Here is a 21,677-nt window from a genome sequence, read left to right as displayed (position 1 = left end):
CTGAGGGCTGGAGCCCCTCTGCTGTGAGGACAGGCTGAGAGAGTTGGGGGGGTTCAGCCTGGAGAAGAGAAGGCTCCAGGGAGACCTTAGAGCCCCTTCCAGTCCCTCAAGGAGCTCCAGGAAAGCTGGGGAGGGACTCTTGATCAGGGAGGGGAGCCATAGGATGAGGGGGAAGGGTTTTAAACTGAAAGAGGGGAGATTGAGATGAGATATTAGGAAAAAATTCTTTGCTGTGAGGGTGGTGAGACCCTGGCCCAGGTTGCCCAGAGAAGCTGCAGCTGCCCCATCCCTGGAGGGGTTCAAGACCAGGTTGGACGGGGCTTTGAGGAACCTGGTCTGGTGGGAGGTGTCCCTGCCCATGGCAGGGGGTTGGAACTGGATGATCTTTAAGCTCCCTTCCAACCCAAACCATTCTATGATTCTAAGTGCTTCCCTCTGATTGCAGGGGCCGGGCTTGGTAAGTCAGGGTTCTTAGGGCTGTTTTTTTTTTCTGAATTATTAAAGAAAGCGTATAAGTAAGATTCAAAACAATTGCAAGGAACCCATGTAACCCATCGCCCTGAGACCTGCCGGCGTGTGTTATTACAGAGGAAGGTAAAAGAAACTGGAAGATAAAAGCCCTATCTGGGCTGCATAGGGAAGAGTGTGGCCAGTAGGTTGAGGGAAGTCATTCTCCCCCTCTACTCTGCACTGGTGAGGCCACAACTGGAGTATTGCATCCAGTTCTGGGCTCCCCAGTTCAAGAGGGATAAGGAACTACTGGAAAGAGTCCAGCGAAGGGCAACAAAGATGATTAGGGGATTGGAGCATCTCCCTTATGAAGAAAGGCTGAGAGAGCTGGGACTCTTTAGCCTGGAGAAGAGAAGGCTGAGGGGAGACCTTATTAATGCCTATAAGTATCTAAAGGGTGGGTTGAAGGAGGAGGGAGCCAGACTCTTTTCAGTGGTTCCCAGTGAGAGGACGAGGGGCAACGGGCACAAGTTGGAACATAAGAGGTTCCACTCGAATATGAGGAAGAATTTCGTCACGGTGAGGGTGACAGAGCCCTGGAACAGGCTGCCCAGGGAGGTTGTAGAGTCCCCTTCTTTGGAGATTTTCAAGACCCGCCTGGATGCAGTCCTGAGTAGCATTCTCTAAGCAATCCTGCTTCAGCAGGGGAGTTGGACTAGATGATCTATACGGTCCCTTCCAACTCTAAAAAAAATTCAGTGAAATTCAGTGAAACCCCCATAGAAGAGTTGAGGATCACAAAGAAATTTCCCTCCTAAGCCCTGTTAGCTGGAGATTTTATCTTGAAGCAAGGAGGTCTATATCCTCTCCAAAACTGTAATTTTTAATTTTTTATTTTTTTTGCCCTCCCCAATATTATGCATCTGCACGATCTTGTCTAAAACCTGACAAACCACGAGTATCAATTCTTGTCCAGCAGGAAGGAGTTCAACAGACAGCAATGCAGGGGGCGGAAAAAAAAAATCTCTTTTACCTAGTTATGATAACAACAGGTCAATATTCTTTATTACAAGCAAATACAGGGAAAAGGTGACTCATCCTGGTTTCTGCAACCGGTTTGGTGTTTTCAGTATCTCAGTTGTCTTTGGTGTAAAGCTGCTGCTGAGGATCACCACCTGCATGTGGTGGGTTCGGATGCATCTTGACGAAGAGAGACCCCCATCCCCAAAACAAGCTCCGCTTTTTGGGTGATAATTCAAAGCGCCCAAAATAGAATCATGGAATGGTTTAGGTTGGAAAGGACCTTAAAGATCACCCAGTTCCAACCCCCCTGCCATGTGCAGGGACACCTCCCACTAAACCAGGTTGCTCAAAGTCCCATAATGGGACAACCAGATTGCAGCCTGAAAGAAGAGGGGTTTGCGTTGCGTGACAGCGCGGGTGCAGGTGGATCTGGGTGGAGAATGAAGGTGTTGAGGGGCTGGTTGAGGGTGCAAAGCCTGCTTGGGTCGTATCAGATGACTGTGAAGGGTAGGGAGAGCCCAGCCTGGTACAACCTAGTCCTTACTGCCTGCTGGGAACAACCTCCTGGGCAAACACAACCACAGCTGGGATATGCCTTGAAAGGAACTGGGTGATTCATTTCAGGGTGTAAAATGTCAAAGATAGGGAGTAACAGGGACTGCAGCGCAGCAGGGCGAGTCTGAGGTGAACTACAGAGCAGGCAGTTGGTGCTGGCAGGTACCGGCAGGTACCGGTCACCTGGGAGCAGGTCATGGAGTCAGCGATCAAAAAGGTCTCTCTGTGCAGCATCCACCAAGCTTGGTGTGCAGAACACGCTGTCAGCACCCACCCAGGAGAGCAGTTATCCCTGCACGGAGCTGCCCTTCACCTTTCTCAAGTCTGCCCCAGGGTCTTCCATGAATTTAAATGGGAGAAAAACCTTTACTCAAAGCAGAAAAGAAGGGCAGGTGACCCAGAAGCGTTGCATTGGGCATGTTGTGGCTGGGATGTCCCACCCTACCATCCCCTTCTGTTTGGGTTGTACTTTTCTTCTCACCTCGTCTCCAGCCTTGCCGTGGCCATCGCCAGTGCTCAGCTGAGTGTTCCCACTTCTCCCACGTGAGCAATGATGGAAAGTCAGGTAGAAAAGGAGAAGCCATGCCATGACTTCCATCTCACAGCCATGGAGCATCCCTAGAACATAGAATGGTTAGAGTTGGAAGGGACATTAAAGATCATCCAGTTCCAGCCCCTGCCATGGGCAGGGACACCTCCCACCAGACCAGGTTGCTCAAAGCCCCGTCCAACCTGGCCTTGAACCCCTCCAGGGATGGGGCAGCCACAGCTTCTCTGGGCAACCTGGGCCAGGGTCTCACCACCCTCACAGCAAAGAATTTCTTCCTAATATCTCATCTAAATCTCCCCTCTTTCAGTTTAAAACCATTACCCCTCGTCCACTTGATCTAGTTAATTTTGCCACCTTCAGCTGCTCCCCCCATGTTGCACAAGGGACATGTGGCCATTTGGGGTCAGGACTTTCCTGCCTCTTTGTGGTTTCCCCAGAGCAGGGAAGTCAGATCGTGACAGTCAGATGACGATTGCTAATGTGGTTTACAGGCATTGCTGCAGCCTCCCATCTTCCAAAGCTGGCCACCGCTTCCTGAAGTGACCAGCGGATCCTGCTCTGTGGCTGTAAGCGGATCCTAGAGATCCTGACACAGAGGGGACGATGCTTTCCATACAGACGGGTGATTTCCAGGCTTGGGGGTGGAGACAATGAGGGGGAAAAAAATGGAAAGAAAAAAAAAAAAAAAGAAAACAGCTGTCACTGTCTTTAGTGACGGCCAGAACTCATGAGAGCAGATGAGCAGACGGAAATAGCAACGCCAAACCTCGGGCGATCTATATCTGGGTCTTTCGGACTTCCCTGGAAACGTGGAACAGGTTGCCACATTACACAGACACGCTCCCGGCCGCGCTCCCCGGAGCTTTGTTGATTCAGCCGCTCCTCCGGTTTCGTTTGCCGAGCAAATTTATTTTTCATAGGGCCTGGGGGCACGGGCCTGCGTGGGTTTGTTTTGTTGCTTTCTTTTTTTTTTTTTTTTAAATTTATTTATTTATTTATTTATTTATCTTCTGCACGGTAGGAGAAGAGAATGAATCGCCCGCGGGATCTGGTGCGTCAGGAACAGGACCGCAACAAGATTTTACGCTCCCGTTGCGGTGGGGAGACCGTGCCGGTGGCATCCGGGAGGAAAACCAGCCCCGTATACGCCCCGCTCCTCTTCTGGGAAGCGAGAAGGTGGCTCCGATCCATCCCAACGCGCTGAAGGTCAGAGTCTTAACTTCTTACCCACTTTACTCTGCTCTGCTGGTGAGATACCAGCAGCTCCCCGTGCATTTGAGTAAAGAAATTCCATTAATATTCACCGATAGCTGTTTTTCGTGTTTTTCTTCCCCGGCGCTAGTGAAAAAAAACGAGCTTAGATGAGTTTAAAGATTTACCAGAGTGCGTGGGAATAGCAAATACTTCAAGAAAATGACGTCAGAAATGCCTGAGCTGGGTGCAGATGCGATCGGGTGAAATTCTCCAGCCTGTCTTAGGGAAAAGGGCAGATTAGAGGATTAAGAAGTAGTTCCTTTGGCATTAAATTATACGTCTTCCGCATGTGGTCAGGACGAGTCTCCTCCTGCGAGAGCCAATTCCCTGATTTGGGTTCAGCTCCTGCAAGTGCAGCCGCGGGAGACACACTTTTTATTCCTTGGAAAACTTAAAATTCACGCTGACAAAACCAACTCATAGGTGGTCTCCCTTCTCCATGTTGTTTCGATTATAAAAAAAGTGAGGGGTTTGTGTTTTTTTTTTGTTCGAAACATTTCATTCCGTGTTGTTATCCTGCTGGTTTACTACAAATATATTTGTAGCCTCAGCTCCAACGTGTTGCTCGACGATGAGCTGACGCTCCATTCAACTCGGGATACTCTCGCCCTATTTTTGGAGCTGTGAATGAGCCACAAGCTGCTCCTTTCCCCTCCGTGGGTCACACGAGGTTGCTCAGCATAAGGGAAAGCCAATAGGTGGCAACTTGAAAATTGACTTGTGGCTTCAAAATTGACTTTTAGTTAAACTGAAGGGAAAAAAAAAAAAAAGAGTCTGGGAGGGACCGCAGGGTACCCGTAAAGGGAATTTTTTTTTTTTCCTCCCTAATTAAAAATGAGCCCAGTTATTTCTTATTTCTGAATAGCACGATCTCAGAAACCTAGTGCACGTGTGGATGGAGACGCGCAGAGATGTAAGGAAGGGAGGAGAAAACGCAGCCTGTGAACAGGGGCAGTTGGGGTGCTCCTGCCAGCACCCCAACTCCTGCCTGTGCAAATCACCCGTGGAAATTACTCCTGCACCCACCCATGATTCTGCTGTTTCTCTGTGGGCTCTGCGGCCCCGGCCCTCTGTCTGTTTAGGTGCTTAATTACTGTTTTTTTTCCCAGTGGAAATTCCCAGTTTTTTCCCATTTTTCCAGATGTTTTCTACACATCTCTGAGAGCCTGTTCTGCACTCCCCACCCCGTAACCGCTGGAAGGTGAATCCCTGGAGATCTTGGGCAGCATCCAAGGGAGTCCTAAAAGGGAAGGCGCCTGTTATCCCAGCCATTCTCCATCTCTCTCCATCCCTTTGTCCTCCCTGGCCTGATCCATTAATTATTCAGGCAGGAGCCAGCAGTTGCCATAGGGCACCCTCATGAATAACAACAGGCGGCTATTTTTATCCCTGACTCCTGTTACCTTGCGCTCGGGAGCGATGGGTCCCCACCAGCTCCCTTCACACAGAGCTCGCCAGGAGGAGCACCGCAGCGATTTGACATGTCTTTATGGGCTGGGATTCATTTTGACCACCTAAATGTAGGTGTCCAGTTCTGGGATCCCCTCTGTGTCCAGTTCTGGGCTCCCCAGTTGAAGAAGGACAGGGAACTGCTGTTGAGGGTACAGCAGAGGACCACAAAGATGATGAGGGGCCTGGAGCATCTCTCTTACGAGGAAAAGCCTAGAGACTTGGGTCCTTTTAGTCTGGAGAAGAGAAGGCTGAGGGGGGATCTGATCAACGCCTATAAATACTGAAAGGGTGGGTGTCAGGAGGATGGGACCAGTCTTTATTCAGTGGTGCCCAGGGACAGGACAAGAGGAAATGGGCACAAAATTGTACATAAGAAATTCCATCTAAACATGAGGAGGAACTTCTTCACTTTGAGGGTGGCAGAGCCCTGGAAGAGGCTGCCCAGAGAGGTGGTGGAATCTCCATCTCTCGAGATGTTCAAAACCCGCCTGGACACGTTCCAGTGCAACCTGCTCTGGGTGGACCTGCTTTGGCAGGAGGTTGGACTAGATGATCTCCAGAGGTCCCTTCCAACCTCGTATTATTCTGTGATTCTGTAATGTAGGTGAGATCTATACGTGATTTAGATATAGGTGTCTGAATCCCACCCTGGCCCCACTCTGTGCACTGCCAGCTGTACTCACAGGTTGCTTTGCATCCATATTTTATTTTTTCTATCCATACTTTTATCTTTTCCATCCATATTTTATCTGCAGTAAAGCACGCAGAATGTGTTCATTGCTGGATTTAATCGCCTGTTTACTGCAGAGAGAGAAAAACTGTCTCCAGAGGTGGAATCTCATGCCGGGTTCTGAAAACTTCTATAGGATGCATTATGTTTCCTTTGGAGACTTACACAGATTGATTCCTCCAGCCAGTTTATATCCTCACAGCTGATGGGACCACTGAAGTATCTTGCCATGACCCCGTGAGTGTGGCACGGCCACACCAAAGGTTTTTTTCTGTTCACTCCTCCTTGTGCCGCCCCGGCTCACGCCAGCTGCAATGAAAGCGAGAAAACTCCAGGAAATCAGGGGAGAAGGTGGATTTGAGGAGCACGTGAAGGGAAACGGGTGCTGCTGAGTGTGCAGGGGCAAGGGAGGGTTCTCCAGCTGCGGAGAGAGGCTCTGGGGCTAGCAGGACAGCCTGGAGATTTAAAAAGAAAAATAAAAAAAAGAAAAATAAAAAGGAAAATGAAAAGGAAAAGAAAAAGAAAAAAACTAAAAGAAAAAGATAAAAGAAAAAGATAAAAATAAAAGAGAGAAAAAAGAAGGAAAAAGAAAAAGAAAAAGAAAAAGAAAAAGAAAAAGAAAAAAAAGAAAAAGAAAAAGAAAAAGAAAAAGAAAAAGAAAAAGAAAAAGAAAAAGAAAAAGAAAAAGAAAAAGAAAAAGAAAAAGAAAAAGAAAAAGAAAAAGAAAAAGAAAAAGGAAAAGAAAAAGGAAAAGAAAAAGAAGGAAAAAGAAAAAGAAAAAGAAAAAGAAAAAGAAAAAGAAAAAGAAAAAGAAAAAGAAGAAAAAGAATAAAAGAAAAATAAAAAAGGAAAAATAAAAATAAAAATAAAAATAAAAATAAAAATAAAAATAAAAATAAAAATAAAAATAAAAAGAAAAAGAAAAAGAAAAAGGGAAGGAAAAATAAAAATAAAAAACTCAAAGAAAAAGAAGAAGAAAAAGAAAAAATAAAAAGAAAAAAATAAAAATAAACTCAAAGAAAAAGAAAAAAGAAAAAGAGGAAAAAAAAAGAAAAAAGAAGGAAAAAGAAAATTAAAAAAGAAAGAAAAGGGCAAGAGAACACAAGACCCTTCATTCCCGCCAACCTGCCAAATTTACGGCTCCATCACATGGAATGCTCCAAGCGCCTGAGAAGGAAAATCTGAGCTTTTACTGTGATGCAGAACAACGTGAGCAAACCTGGCAGGAGCGGGACAGACACCCAGGACTGGGCCTGACCCCGTCCTCAACCGGCCGCGGCCCTTACCGGCAACATCTCCCATGATTTTACCGGGATCTGGGTCCAGGCAGACGAAAGGAAAATGGGAAACAGGGCAGAGGCTGTTTCCTGCTCCTCTTCCGAAACACGAGTGGAAGCGGCTTCCTCGGGTGAGATCCGGCAGCGGGAATGCTTGTGCCTCGGAATTTTACACGGCTCCCGGGGGGAATATTTACTACCAACCCTGGAAAACCTGCTTTTTAGCCGTAAAATCGTGCCGGGGACTCAGCCAAGTTCAAATATCTCAATGCCTCGCTCATCAAAATAGTTTTGTCTGGTTCTTTGTTCTATTTTTAAACTGAGATAAAGATTTTTTAAGGGATACCGAAAATATTTTTTAAGGGGGAACGGCCGGTTTTCCCGCCCGGAGACTGTCCCCGCTTTCCCATGGTTTCACATCTCCTCGGATGCATCCCAAATGGTCCTTTTTGGAGCAAAAACCTCAAAACCTGGTGCTTTTGTGTCTCTGGCCCCAAACCCCTGGATTCGCCCCGGCCCATGTGAAGGGGGAAAGCGATGCCCGGGCTGCATGCTTTGGGGCAAAACCGCCCGGAAACAGAGCTCCCCAAAATGCCATAGGAAAATAAAAAGTAGGTTTGGTTGGTGGTTTTCGTTTGTTATTTTTTTTTTAAAATAAAATGGTATTTTCAGCCGATTGGTGACTTTCAAGTGCCTGGGAGCGAGGCAAGGGACCCCGGGAACGCTGGGATGGACCCCGGGCCCCAGCACCCCTGGGACCCCCAGGACTGATCCCTTTACTGCTGGGCCCGATCCCGGGATCCCCGGGACCCTCAGCCCCCCGGACCTGATCCCGGGACCTTCGAACACGATTCCGGGATCCTCGAACCTCCGGAATCGCCAGGACCCCGGGCCCCTGGGATCCCCGGGGACCGATCCCAGCAACCCCGGGACCCTGAGGCCGATTCTGGGAACCCTGGCACCCCGGAAACCCTGGGGCCGATCCCGGGATCCCCGGAACCCTCAGGACCCCGGGAGCCCCAGGACGGATTCCGGGACCTCCGGGATCCCGGGAACCCTGGGAGCCCCGGAACTGATCACGGGAATCCGGGAACCGCCGTGACCGATCCCGGGGATTCCAGGGGTCCCTGGAACTCTGGGTCCGATCTCGGGACCCCCGGGACTCCGGGGCCAACGGGACCCCGAAGCCGATCCCCGGTACGCCCCGGCCCCCTCCCACCCGCCGCAGCCCACGCGGCCGCAGAAGAGCGCGCGACTCCCCCACGGGCTTCCTCCCCGCCCCCCCGCGCTCTGATTGGCTGGACCTCTTGCGCATCACTGTCTCGCTGCCCCATTGGCGGGCGTGGGGCGCTGCCGGCCAATGAGAAGCGCCGCGGGGCGGGAGAGAGGCGGAACGGTCTCGCGGTGGCGGGAAAGGCGGCGGGTTTTGGCGCCAAGCGGTAGCGCGGGGCGCGGATCGCGGCGGGTCGGATCGGATCGTGGGTGCTGCCGGGGCCAGGCCGGTTCCTCTCGGCTCCTACCGCCTTCTCCCTTCCAGCCGCGGCGGGATCTCCGCCGGGATCTCCGGACCCCCCCCCCCCCCCCCGCACCGGCTTCCCCGAGCGGCCGGCAGCATGGCGGCACCGGCGGGCGGGCTGGAGGACGCGGAGCTGCGGGAGGCGCAGCGCGACTACCTCGATTTTTTGGACGATGAGGTGAGGCCGGGAGCGGGGGTGCGCTGGGAGAGGGGGGTGCTGCATTCCCCACCCCCCCCCACCCCCCCCCCTCCACCCCCCCCCTCCACCCCCAAGTGTCCCCGGGCGTCGGGGAGCATCTGGTCCCTCTCTCCCTCCCGCCCCCCCCCCCCCCCCCCCCCCCCCGGTACTCGGTCGGTGGGACGAAAGGGAAGGAAGCTCTGCAGGGATCAGCTCCTGGCGGGAGGGAGGGAAGGAGGGAGGGAGGGAGGGATGGCTCAGGCATGCGAAGTAAATTGGGGTTTTTTTTGGGGTGTTTTTCCCCCACCCGTTCTCGCAGGAAGATCAAGGGATTTATCACAGCAAAGTCCGGGACATGATCAGCGACAACCAGTATCGCCTCCTCGTCAGCATCAACGACCTGCGGCGGAAGAACGAGAAGAGGGCCAGCCGGTGGGTGTGGGGCCGGGGGAGGGGTGGTGGTGGTGGTGGTTCCCACCGAGCCCTCGGTGGGTTTGCAGTGGTCCAGCCCTAGTTTTGCTGCTCCTTTGTGGAAAGGAAGGTCCTAACTTTGTCCTGTGCAGCAGATTCCTTGTAAAAGGTGGATCTTTTTTTTTGGGATGCTCGGGGATGCATTTTGGACCAGGCTTGTCTGCTCAGGGACACGTGAAGTTTTTTCAGGTGTGCTTGGGTTTGTTCAGCTCCCGGCCGTTGGTGGCAACGGACCTGATGCAGAGCTATGATGGGCTTTGGGGTGGTTTTGCCTCTTGCTCCTAGTGACTTCTCAGAGCGTGTGGAGGTTACGGATAGGCGTTGAGGAGGAAGGCAGAAGGGGCTGCTGATGGGTCCTCATCGTCGCCTCCCTCTGTCGCAGGCTCTTGAGCAATGCCTTTGAGGAACTGATCGCCTTCCAGCGCGCCCTGAAGGATTTCGTCGCCTCCGTTGATGCCACCTACGCCAAGCAGTATGAGGACTTCTACATCGGGCTGGAGGGCAGCTTTGGCTCCAAGCACGTGTCACCGCGGACGTTGACGGCCTGTTTCCTCAGCTGCATTGTCTGCGTGGAGGGCATCGTGACAAAATGTGAGCCTGGGGGAAGATCCAAGGGCTTTGGGGGTGGTGGATCCAGGTGTTGGCTGCGGAGGGGCTGGAATCGCCCAGGAGCCATGGTACATCCTGGTAACCTGGGTGAAGGAAACAGGGGGCTTGGCAGAAGGTCTTGAGCGTTGGGATGGTCTTTAAGCTCAGCAGATCCTGGCCGTGGTTGACAGCAAATTGTGTCCCAAGTGCAGTTCAGTGGTGGAGACCCTTTTGGGGATTGTCTGCTGACAGAGGGGTGGGACATCCCTGACTCCAACTCTTCTTTCTTCCAACCCCAGGCTCTCTGGTTCGTCCAAAGATCGTCCGGAGCGTCCATTATTGCCCAGCTACCAAGAAGACTATTGAGCGTCGATACACGGACATGACCTCCCTGGATGCTTTCCCATCCAGCTCCATCTACCCTACAAAGGTGAGGTGAAGCAGCCTTGTGGGAAGCATCAGCAGGTTCCTCCACGGAGAACATGCCATTTTTGAACCCAGGATCTCATATCTGTGTGCATCCTTTCTCCCTCTGCCGGCATAGCCCTTGGAGAGAGAGAGAGAGAGAGGGGGCACATCACATGTGTGACAGTCCCAGAGAGCTACTAGCAACATGTGAAGAAAGACTTTGTTGGACACAAAGCCACCAGACCCCCTAGTTCAGATGTTAGTTATGATGTTGGTTCTGCGTGGTTTCTTGGGGGGGTGTCAGCAAGTCTTGCTGCTCCTGGGACCCAGGTCAGTGTAGGCCTGTGCTGTCCTGGAGTGTTTTCCCTGTATTAGGGAATGGAAGAAGGTTGACCTGAGCTTTGTCCCTGTTGCACGCAGCCTTCTGCGTGGGTGGCATGTCACCACTGCCTGCAGTAGGGACAGGGCTTGGAGAGACCTAACATACCAGGCGTGGTAGGTATTGGCAGCTTCAGACTGGAGGGGGCTGTGGAGTAGGTGAACCCTAGCCTCCACAAGTCTTCATGAAGCAACCCTTTCTAGCAGTCCTGTGTATGTTGGGTGATGCAGCCTGTCTTCCCAGTGCTCAGCTGACCCACCTCTTCTCCCCGTGCTCCTGAAAAATGGTGCTAGCCTTTTTTTTATTGGGGTTCCTCCTCTAGGATGAAGAGAATAACCCCCTGGAGACAGAGTTCGGCCTCTCGGTCTACAAGGACCATCAGACCATCACTATCCAGGAGATGCCTGAGAAGGCACCAGCAGGGCAGCTGCCACGCTCGGTGGATGTCATTCTGGATGATGACCTGGTGGACAAGGTGAAGCCTGGGGACCGCATCCAGGTGGTGGGGACGTACCGCTGCCTGCCAGGAAAGAAGGGGGGTTATACTTCAGGGACTTTCAGGTGAGCCTTCTTTTGGCTTGACTTCAACCCTCCCACCCTTTTCAGTCGGGTCACATCTCTGGAAGATGAGAAATGAGGGAATGAGATTTCGAGGCCCTCATTATAAGAAAGACATTAAAATGTTGGAGCGTGTCCAGAGAAGGGCAACGGAGCTGGTGAGGGGTCTGGAGCACAAGTCTTGTGAGGAGCAGCTGAGGGAACTGGGGATGTTCAGCCTGGAGAAAAGGAGGCTGAGGGGAAACCTTCTCGCTCTCTACAACTCCCTGAAAGGAGGGTGTAGCCAGGGGGGGGTCGGTCTCTTCTCCCAAGGAACAGGCAAAGGAACAAGAGGAAATGGCCTCAAGTTGTGTCAGGGGAGGTTTAGGATGGATATTAGGAAAGATTTCTTCATGAAAAGTGTTGTCAAGCCTTGGAACAGGCTGCCCAGGGAAGTGGTGGAATCGCCATACCTGGAGGTATTTAAAAGTCAGGCAGACGTGGTGCTGAGGGACATGGTTTAGTGGTGGTTTTGTCAGTGTGAGGTTGATGGTTGGACTCAATCCTAAAGGTACTTTTCAACCCAGACAATTATATGATTCTAGGGCAGGCAGGTGGGCATCACAGAGCTGGGCCAAACGTTGGCTTAAATCACTTGGAAGTGTTTTTGCACCTTGCTCCTTAGCATCAGTGAGCTCCAAGCCATGCACAGAGGGGGTTGGATGCTCTTAAAAGATGCTCCATTGATGGCCTGGTGCAGTCAGATAGAGGGGACTACAGCTCTTGAAGCTTTCCAGCCCTACCCCAGGACTTCCCAGAGCAAATGATGACCCTGTGGAAGTTTCTTCTGTGTTTTTGCTGTGACCTGTAGGCTCTTTGGGGTTTTCAGACCTGATCGTGGCTGTGTCCCTTCTCCAGGACTATCCTTATTGCCTGCCATGTGAAGCAGATGAGCAAAGATGTCCGGCCTCTCTACTCTGCTGCTGATGTGGCCAAGATCAAGAGATTCAGCAAGAGTCACTCCAAGGTATTTAAGCCTTAGTTCTAGGAGGCGGGCTTGTAGCCAAGCGTGAGGCTTCAGCTAGAGCAGCTTTAAGGCTTGACATGTGTCTATGGAGGTGTCTTGTTGGGTTCCAAGTAACTCTTCAACCTTCTTAGTGATGTTGCTGGATTTTTCCACTTGTTTTCATTGCGTTTTCTGCTTAGGCTTTGATTAGGTCCTTGGTGGTTTTGTCATTGCTTCTGTGCTGCTCGCAGAGTATCCCTCCTGCCTGCTGGACAGAATACTGTTGGGACAGAAGTTGGTCTGTGTTGTGTGTCTCCTGACCCTGCCAGCTGGTTGCCAGAGAAGTTCTTCTGCAGGAGGAACACCTCCCTCTTTCCTCTGCAAACCCCAAACCAGAATGAGATATGGAGGGAATAAGTGTCTGCCCCAGACTGGTCCTTTGCTCATGCCTTCGCTTCATAGTGCGGAGAGGAGAAAGCCTTGCTCTCACAGGATTTGCTGCTTCGGCGCTTGCTTGGGTGACCGTGACAGTCAGGATGGTCTAGGACCTCAGACCCCCACTGAAAGAAAACTCTGGCAAACGGTCTTCTCCTTTCTAAATAATTTTCATCCGTGTGGTTCTATGATGGGAATTAACCCCTTCTTTTGTTCTGAAATGGATTTGTGGACCATTGCTCCTTGTTCTTATTAGCTGCAGTCCATCTGACAGGCTGTGCCGTGTCTCTTCTGCCTTAGGATATCTTCAACCAGCTGGCGAGATCCCTGGCTCCCAGCATCCATGGGCATGAGTACATCAAGAAGGCTCTTCTCTGCATGCTGCTTGGAGGGGTGGAGAAGGTCCTGGAGAATGGGAGCCGCATCCGAGGAGACATCAACATCCTGCTGATAGGTCTGGAAAGGCTGGGCAGAGGCACCCTCAGTTGTTGTTGGGGAGTGAAATGAAGAAGCATCTTTCTGGACTTAGTTTCATAGAGTAATTGAGGTTAGATGGGACCTCCAGAGGCTTCTTGTCCAAGCATGCGCACAAGGCAGAGCTAGTGTCACTAGTTGATCAGGTTGGTTGCTTTGGGACTTGTCTGGTTGGTTTTGAACATCTCCAGGGATGGGATCCCACAAACTCTGTGGGCCACTACCCTGACATTTGACCACCCTCAAGGAGATTTCTTTTTCTTCCACCATCCAATTGGGATTCCCTGTGTTCCAAGTTGTCCCTGTTGTGTCTGGTCCCGTCACCATGCATTCTTCCCATTGGGCCATTGAGGAAGGCAAGGAGACATCTGGTCACCTTCCTTTCTGAAGGTTGAACAAACCCACTTCTCTGTCCCCTTCTTTTTTCCCCCACCAAGAAGCCCCAAACTGGACACGTTATCCAGGTGATGTGTGATTATTGAATGCAGTCTTCTCCATTTCAGGAGATCCTTCCGTCGCCAAGTCTCAGCTGCTGCGGTACGTGCTCTGCACTGCGCCCCGTGCCATCCCCACCACTGGCAGAGGCTCCTCTGGTGTTGGCCTGACAGCCGCTGTCACCACGGACCAAGAAACTGGTGAGGAGCAGACTGGTTCCTGATGGGAGCTGGCAGAGGGATGCTTGTTAGTACCTGGAAGGGACTCTGCAAGATCCAGGGCTGCTGTTTGTTCTGCAGAGACGCTTGATCCATCCAGAAGCTTTATGGCAATGATAGTGGTGTTTCAGGGTATTTAGTCCACCTCTGTTAGGTGGTGGTCTTCTCCACTCCTCTTCTACTTGGTGGACCCTATGTGAGGACTAGCAGCATCCTGGATCTTGTCTTCCTCATGGGCTTGCTCCTCATCCTTAAGTGTCCTCCTTCTACTGTCAAGTTGGGTAGGAGATGGACAGCCCTGAAGGGTGCTGCTGGTCTTTGAGGCTTAGCCTAGTGACAGAGGAGGTGGTGCTGTGGTGGAGGAGGGTGGCAGGGCAGGAGATGTGTGGAGCTGCTGAATGGTGGTTGACCCTCTTTTTTCTCCTACCCCAGGTGAACGGCGCCTGGAAGCGGGGGCCATGGTGTTGGCTGACCGGGGGGTGGTGTGCATTGACGAGTTCGACAAGATGTCCGACATCGACCGCACAGCCATCCATGAGGTGATGGAGCAGGGCCGTGTCACCATCGCCAAGGCTGGCATCCACGCCCGCCTCAACTCCCGCTGCAGCGTCCTGGCGGCGGCCAACCCTGTCTATGGCCGGGTGAGTGCTGGCATTTGCCGATCCTCTCCATAGGGAGGGATGTTGGGAGCTGTCTTGGTGGAGGAGATCCCAAAAGATCCCCCAAACCAAGTGACTTGGTTCTTGCTTGAACTGGGATCTGTAGGACAGTGAAGACCTGGTTGATTTGGTCTCTGTTGCTGCTCATGGCCCTCCTGGAGGAGAGAGGGGCTCATGGGGTTTCTTATCCTGGCTTGGTTCTGCCGAGTTCTGTTGGGTGTCTCAAGGCAGCCCAGTGGACTCTTACCCTGGTGACAAGCCTCAATCTTGGTGTCTGATCTGGGATCACAAAAAATATGTGTATTCCTTGCACACGAGAGCTACACCCACCTTCCAGGATGGGGAAAAGAGACCTTACTGCTGGGTTTAGCGTGGTGTCCAGCTGCCTGGACATCCATCCTTTAAGGCCTGGCTTGAGGATGTCCTCCCAGCCTTGCTGGCAGCCAAGACTGGCCCACGAGGGTCTCCTGTAACCCCTTGTCTCATGCTTTTGCAGTATGACCAGTACAAGACGCCCATGGAGAACATTGGCCTGCAGGACTCCTTGCTCTCCCGCTTCGACCTGCTCTTCATTGTGCTGGACCAGATGGACCCCGAGCAGGACAGGGAGATCTCAGACCACGTCCTGCGGATGCACCGCTACCGCAACCCCAATGAGCAGGACGGGGACGGTGAGTCACCTTTAATTGTGCAGCTGCCTTGTTGCTTGGTCCTGTCCTTCCTTGGTGGGTTGTCACCTCTTAGTGAGAGCTCATTGGGTTCAGCAACCCTGACTTTGTTGAAAGCTCCTTTTGGTGGCTTTTGGAAGTCACTCCAGCAATACTGCAAGAGGCTAAAAGCCCGTTCTCTGTGACCCTTCCCTCTCCAGCCATGCCCCTGGGCAGTGCCGTGGAGATCCTGGCTACGGAGGATCCCGATTTTGTGCAGGAGGAGGAGCAGGAGCTCCAAGTGTATGAGAAACATGATGACCTCCTGCATGGACCCAACCGCCGCAAGTGAGTCCTCCATCCCACGTGTCCTGGAGCTCCCTGGGGGTTTCCAGCACTGTGAGTTGTTGGGTTTGGCTTGAGCATCCAGGCAGTGGCTGATAGCTGGTGCCAGCAATGCTCCAGGTGGTCCGCGGGGAGGTATATAGGCAGGATGCCAAGGGAGCCCTGCTCTGGGCTTGATCTCTCACGCCAGGCAGATAGGGAACATCTCCTCAAGCTGAATTCCCCATGTGCCTGGATGCCCATGAAGAGTACCGCTCTTTCAGGGTTGCAGCCCCCATTTTTGCAAACACCCTTTGCCCATCCCCACCTTGGAGGACATGGGTGTGCACGCCTTCCCCCGCAGGGAGAAGATCGTCAGCATGGAGTTCATGAGGAAGTACATCCATGTTGCAAAGATGATTAAGCCAGTCTTGACGGAGGAGTCAGCGAGCTACATCGCGGAGGAGTACTCTCGCCTGCGCAGCCAGAGCCAGATGAACTCGGACATCGCCAGGGTGAGCCCCAGGAGCAGCTCATTCTCATGCCAGGAGAAGGGAAACTGAGGCACAGCCTCCCCTCTCCCCTTACGGGTGTTTTCCACCCTTGGTGGGATGCTGCCGTGGGGATCAGCATTGCAAAGATGCCTCTCTGTTCCCGCCAGACCTCCCCCGTCACGGCCCGTACCCTGGAGACCCTGATTCGCCTCTCCACGGCCCACGCCAAGGCCAGGATGAGCAAGACGGTTGATCTGCAGGATGCTGAGGCGGCGTTGGAGCTGGTGCAGTTCGCTTACTTCAAAAAGGTAGGGGGAAGGTGTCCCTTGGTGCTCGAGAGGTTCTAAAACTGTCATTTGGTGCAGGCTGAGCACCCTGGGCTGCATGGGGCCCTCTCCTGGTGACCACATGGGGATGGGGCAGTGGTGGGATCTTGGGATCTCAGGGTTGGCCCCTGAAAAGCAGCTTGATTGGCTGAGTCCATCCTGCCTTTGCCACCCAGGTGCTGGAGAAGGAGAAGAAGCGCAGAAAGCAGGCGGAAGATGACTCGGACACCGAGAAGGAGGAGGACCAGGAGTCACAGCCCAAGGAGGAGCGTAGCATGAGGAGGTGGGTGCCAGGGCAAGGCCCTTGCAAGGGTCACCATCCTCTTCTGAGGTTGTGTCAGGCAGGGCTGGCCTTGGGGAAATAGTCCACGTTTTGCTCAACCTAGTGGATCATTCCCACACATTTGAAATATGGGGACATCCTTGTTTGATGGATAAGGAGTTGGCTGGTTGGCCATGTCCAAAGAGTTGCGGTCAACGGCTCAAATGGAGATAGTAAGAAGTGGTGTCCCTCAGGCACCTGTACTGGGGCCAGTACTATTTAATATCTTCATTAATGACATAGACAGTGGCTTGAGTGCACTCTCAGCAAGTTTGTAGATGACACCAAACTGACTGGTGCAGTTGATGTGCTTTAGCACAGGCTAAGGAGTGAATGGATTGAGAGCAGCCTGGTGGAGAATTTGGGGGTACTGATGGGTGAAAAACTGGACATGAGCCACCAACGTGTGCTTGGCAGCCCAGAAAGCCAACTGCATCCCGGGCCACATCAAAAGAAGCGTGGCCAGCAAGGTGAGGGAGGTGATTCTGCCCCTCTACTCTGCTCTGGTGAGACCCCACCTGGAGGGTAGACTTAGATTGGACATCAAGAAGAAATGTTTGACGATGAGGGTGATGAGACACAGGAAGAGGCTGCCCAGAGAGGTGGTAGATGCCCCATCGCTGGAAACATTCAAGGCCAGGGTGGATGGGGCTTTGAACAAGCTGATCTAGTGAAAGATGTCTCTGTCCACGGCAGGGGGTTTGGGCTATCCAACCCAAACCCTTCTGTGATCCTTCACAGTCCATAACCCTCTGGTTGTGGCCACAACCACCAGGGCTGGTGCTGTTTTGGGTCCGGCGCCATGGGCAGGGCTTAGTGGCTGGACTTGTGAGCTGCAGCTATCCTGCGTGGTCTTGGCCAAGTATCTCCAAGAGTTTGGGGTTTGGTGTGTGATCCTGAGGTCTGCAGTTCAGCTGGAGCAGGGGTGATGTCTTCTTCCCCCACCCAGGAGAAAGAAGGCACGCACAGGAGGCGAGGGAGACTCCTACGACCCTTACGACTTCAGTGATGCTGAGGAGGAGATGCCGGAGGGTGAGTCCCTGGGGTTTCACTGGCACCCGACTCCCGAGGTGCCCTGGTGGGTCTGCACACCCTGGGGAGCACCAATGCCTTGGGGTCACTTGGGGTCCCTTGTGCGGCACCATCCAGCCCCACAAATCCAGATGAATTCGTTTTGAAACCCTCCATGTCCATGTGCGACAGGAGAGTTGTATTTTTTCCATCCATTTCCAAACCGCTGCAGAAGCAACAACGTTGGGAGGGAGTTTGGCATCGTCCACCCCGTCCTGTGGCTAAGTGCTTTTGCTTTCTGGGTGCTTGGACACCAGGCAGGTTGAAGGTAACTCTTCCTTCTGCTCCAGTCCAGGCACACACTCCCAAGACACCCGAAGCCTCAGCTGCTGCCGAAGCCAAGAAACCGGAGTTGGCTGAGCCAAGGTGAGCGGGGGCTGGAGGAGGTGTCTGTCCCTGCGTGTCCCACCCCACCCTGGGGGGTCCAAGCTGTTGTCCAATGCTGAAGATGCATCTGTGGTGGGTGGTCCCAGCTCTGGATCACTCAGAACGGGGAAGGGCTGGGGCATCCTGGGCTGGGAAGGGAGGGGAAGGACTTGTGTGTGTGGTCTCTGAGGGGGAGATTACTTCTTTGCCTTCCTGACCAGGTTGAAAGCATTCAAGGCTGCCCTCCTGGACGTCTTCAAAGCTTCCCATGCCCAGTCCGTGGGTCTGAAGAGCATGATGGAGTCCATCAACCGTGACAACCCTGAGCCCTTCTCACTGGCTGAAGTGAAGATGGCATTGGCCCACATGCAGGATGACAACCAGATCATGGTGTCTGATGACATTATCTTCTTGATCTGAGCCTCTGGGTGGGAGAGCCCAAAGTCTCATGGACTTTCAGTCTGGAGACTCTTTGTGTTTGCCTTCCACTCTCTCCTGAACGCTTCATCTGGCCAAGGTGAACTTTGGGGAGCTCGAGTCTGTGCACTTTACGTTCCTTCCTCGCTGTGCATTGCTGGCACCAAAAAAGCCAGGAGCTCTGGAAGCTCTCTTACTGTTGCTGCCTCCAAACTGGAGTATTGGGGAGGTTTGTTTCTGCAAGGAGCTGAAAGGAAAAACTTAAGTGCAAGTTATCATTGTTCTTATTGTATTGTTTTTAGCTTTGGTCATATTAGTTCCAGCCTTTGAAATAAAAAAAAATAATATCTGGATTTAGGAATCCAGCCTTCAGTAGCAGTGGTGGTAAGAACCATTATGGAAGCTCCACTGTTAGTAGTGAAGCTTTTATTTTTCCCCCTTTTTCCCTTTTTTTCCCATTACGTAGCCTAGATTTGGTTGTCTCGCAAGCAGAGATGCCTAATGCCTGTCCTGTTGGCTATGACCAGCCTCTTTCTTTTGCCACCCGCCTTGGAGAAGACGATTTCTGGTGATGCGGGGACAAGTGTAGTCTGACCCACTCCATCGTCCGAGGGTCAGTTTGATTTTTAGATTTCACAGCCCTACTGTGGGAGTTTCGGCACAGAGTGGGTGGGAAGGACCTGGGATGCTCAGAGCTGCCCAGGGGACATGTCCCTGGTGCAGGTGGGTTTGGTCTCCAGCTGCTCCTGCCTCCAGTCTGGGATCGTGCTTGTATGAATATAACGGGGCCACCACAAATGGGCAAAACCCTGTAGCAAAGAAAGATCAAAGCTATGGGAAGCTGGGATCCTGCATCTGTCCTGCTGGCAACCACCACCTACTGAGGTTGTATCATCTTGCTTTCTGTGAAAACATCGTCACCTATTTCCTGGAAAAAGCTTGTTCCTAGCTCCTATGGTTCCAAGCTCCTATGGTTTGGGATGGTATTCAAGAAAAGCCGAACGTGCAGTCAGACCAGTCTTGGCTGCTCGTGATGCCAGAGCTGCTGAATTGGGATTTTTTTTTTTTTTAATTGGGTTGTGTTCTTTTTGGTCTTGGCAAGTTTGAGGTTAAGCTTTGGAGAAGACCCTCATCAGCACAGGCTGTTTGCTCTTGTCTCTGTCTGTCTCCAGGCGCCTGTACAGTTCATGTGTCCTTGTTTCTGGATGCCGTAAATACTGATTTGAGTAATAAAAATGTCTAGATATCATTTCACCCATGACTTGCTGCTTACTTGGGTCTAAACTCTTCCCACTTCTGGGGATGCAACTCTGCGGTCTTCTGGGCACCTGCGCTGGTATGGAAAGCCTTCAGGCATCTGCCTCCCCCTTTGGGCTTGGGGTTGGTGTTGGACACGTCCTTCCACCACGGTGCCTTTGCCTTGGTGGACCAGGCACTTGCGGAAATGCCCTTGGGATGGCTGGGTAGTAGTTGTGGGCAACTTCCGCCTCATCCACAGCAGATTTGTGGCTTCTGCCCACCTGGAGCTACGCGTCCTGGTGGCTAAGAGGTCTTGGTAGCATCTCATTGCACATGGAGGAGGGGAACCCCCTATTTTTCTCTGCAAACAGACCTGTTGAATTATAAAAACCTGATTTCTGAGCTCCCCTCGTCCAACACAGCTGTGACAGCAGATTTTCAGGTCTGGAGGGAATTTTGCGTGGTTGCAGCCTCCTAAAGATCTCTGGTTGGATGTATTGCGCTTCTGCAGAGTGACCTCAGACCTATGGCCAGTGTGTGGCTCATAAAACTGCAAAGATTGGTGAAGGCGAGTTAAACACACAGATGGTCAGAATTGTTCTGTCTCAGTGGCTTTATTCCACCACTGAGCTTTCTGGGCAGCCAACACGCTCTGCTCCTGCATGGCCACCACCGTGGTGCTTTCCACGCTGCAAAGCTCCTGGGCAGGAGCGATGGGCCAAATGTATCCAGGTGCATTTTTCAGGGTGTAGGTGGTTTCTTACTGACTCATTTGTCTGCAAAGGAACCAACCCTTTTCTTCTGGAAAGGTCCCTGGGTGCTTGTAAAAAGTTCCCCAGCAATTTCTGCTGCTCTGATGCTGGCTTGTAGGAGTGGGGATATTGTCATTTCCTTCCTCTCTCCTCACTTCTCCCTGACTTTCGGAGGGTGTTCCTCTTTGCAGGTCACAGCAGGGACCAGTGAGGGCATTTGGCAGAGTGGCTTTTTGGAGCCATCTCCTTCTGCTGGGGCCTTTGTGTTTTCCCTGTCTTTGCAGCTGGGGAACTGCTAATATTGTATTTCCCATGACAAGACACCAGGAGGAGCTCCAGGGTAGGTAAAGCGCTGGTTTGTTTTACTATCCTATAGACTCGGGTGGTAGGATGTAGCAAATAGCTTGGAGAGAAGTTGACTTGGCTGGTGGGTCTGTGGATGGTCCACAGCTTGTGGGGTGGTTGGTGTGGGGACTGTGGATGAGGAACTGGTTGGATGGCCACATCCAGAGGGTAGTGATCAATGGCTTAGTGTCCAGATGGAGAACAGTGACAAGTGGTGTCCCTCTGGGGTCCACAATGGCACTAGTGCTATTCAGTATCGTCATCAATGATATAGACAGTGGATTGCGTGGACCCTCAGCAAGTTTGCAGATGACACGAAGCTGAGTGGTGTGGCTGACAAGCCTGAGGGACAGGATGCCATCCAGAGGGACCTGGGCAAGCTCGAGAAGTGGACCTGTGTAAACTTCATGAGGTTCAACCACGCCAAGTGCAGGGTCCTGCATGTGGGTCGGGGCAACCTCTGATAACAGTACAGACTTGGGGGTTTTGGTGGATGAGAAGCTCAACATGCGCTGTCAGCCCAGAAACCCCCCTGCACCTTGGGCTGCATCCCCAGCAGCGTGGCCAGCAGGGAGAGGAGGGGATTCTGCCCCTCTGCTCCGCTCTGGGGAGACACCCCCCAGTGCTGTCTCCAGCTCTGGGGCCTCAGCACAGGAGAGACATGGACCTGTTGGAGCGGAGCCAGAGGAGGCCACGGAGATGCTGGGAGGGCTGGAGCCCCTCTGCTGTGAGGACAGGCTGAGAGAGTTGGGGGGGTTCAGCCTGGAGAAGAGAAGGCT

General features: G+C 52.4%; 1 protein-coding gene across 1 annotated transcript; it reads left to right on the top strand.

Moving 5' to 3' along the window:
• Positions 1 to 8,706: 8,706 nt before the first annotated feature.
• Positions 8,707 to 19,815, top strand: MCM3 (minichromosome maintenance complex component 3). Its single transcript, XM_074153363.1, has 17 exons — positions 8,707 to 8,985; positions 9,305 to 9,417; positions 9,839 to 10,047; positions 10,344 to 10,474; positions 11,154 to 11,392; positions 12,287 to 12,395; positions 13,110 to 13,263; positions 13,787 to 13,918; positions 14,369 to 14,577; positions 15,092 to 15,266; positions 15,464 to 15,590; positions 15,931 to 16,081; positions 16,228 to 16,368; positions 16,563 to 16,669; positions 17,658 to 17,740; positions 18,070 to 18,145; positions 18,367 to 19,815. Exons 1-17 carry the CDS (start codon positions 8,905 to 8,907, stop codon positions 18,563 to 18,565), a joined length of 2,436 nt encoding a protein of 811 aa, XP_074009464.1. The 5' UTR covers positions 8,707 to 8,904; the 3' UTR covers positions 18,566 to 19,815.
• The last annotated feature ends 1,862 nt before the right edge of the window (positions 19,816 to 21,677 follow it).

Source organism: Numenius arquata, chromosome 9, assembly GCF_964106895.1.
Source record: "Numenius arquata chromosome 9, bNumArq3.hap1.1, whole genome shotgun sequence".
Lineage (NCBI taxonomy): Eukaryota > Metazoa > Chordata > Aves > Charadriiformes > Scolopacidae > Numenius > Numenius arquata.
This window is presented reverse-complemented; position numbering and strand designations above follow the sequence as displayed.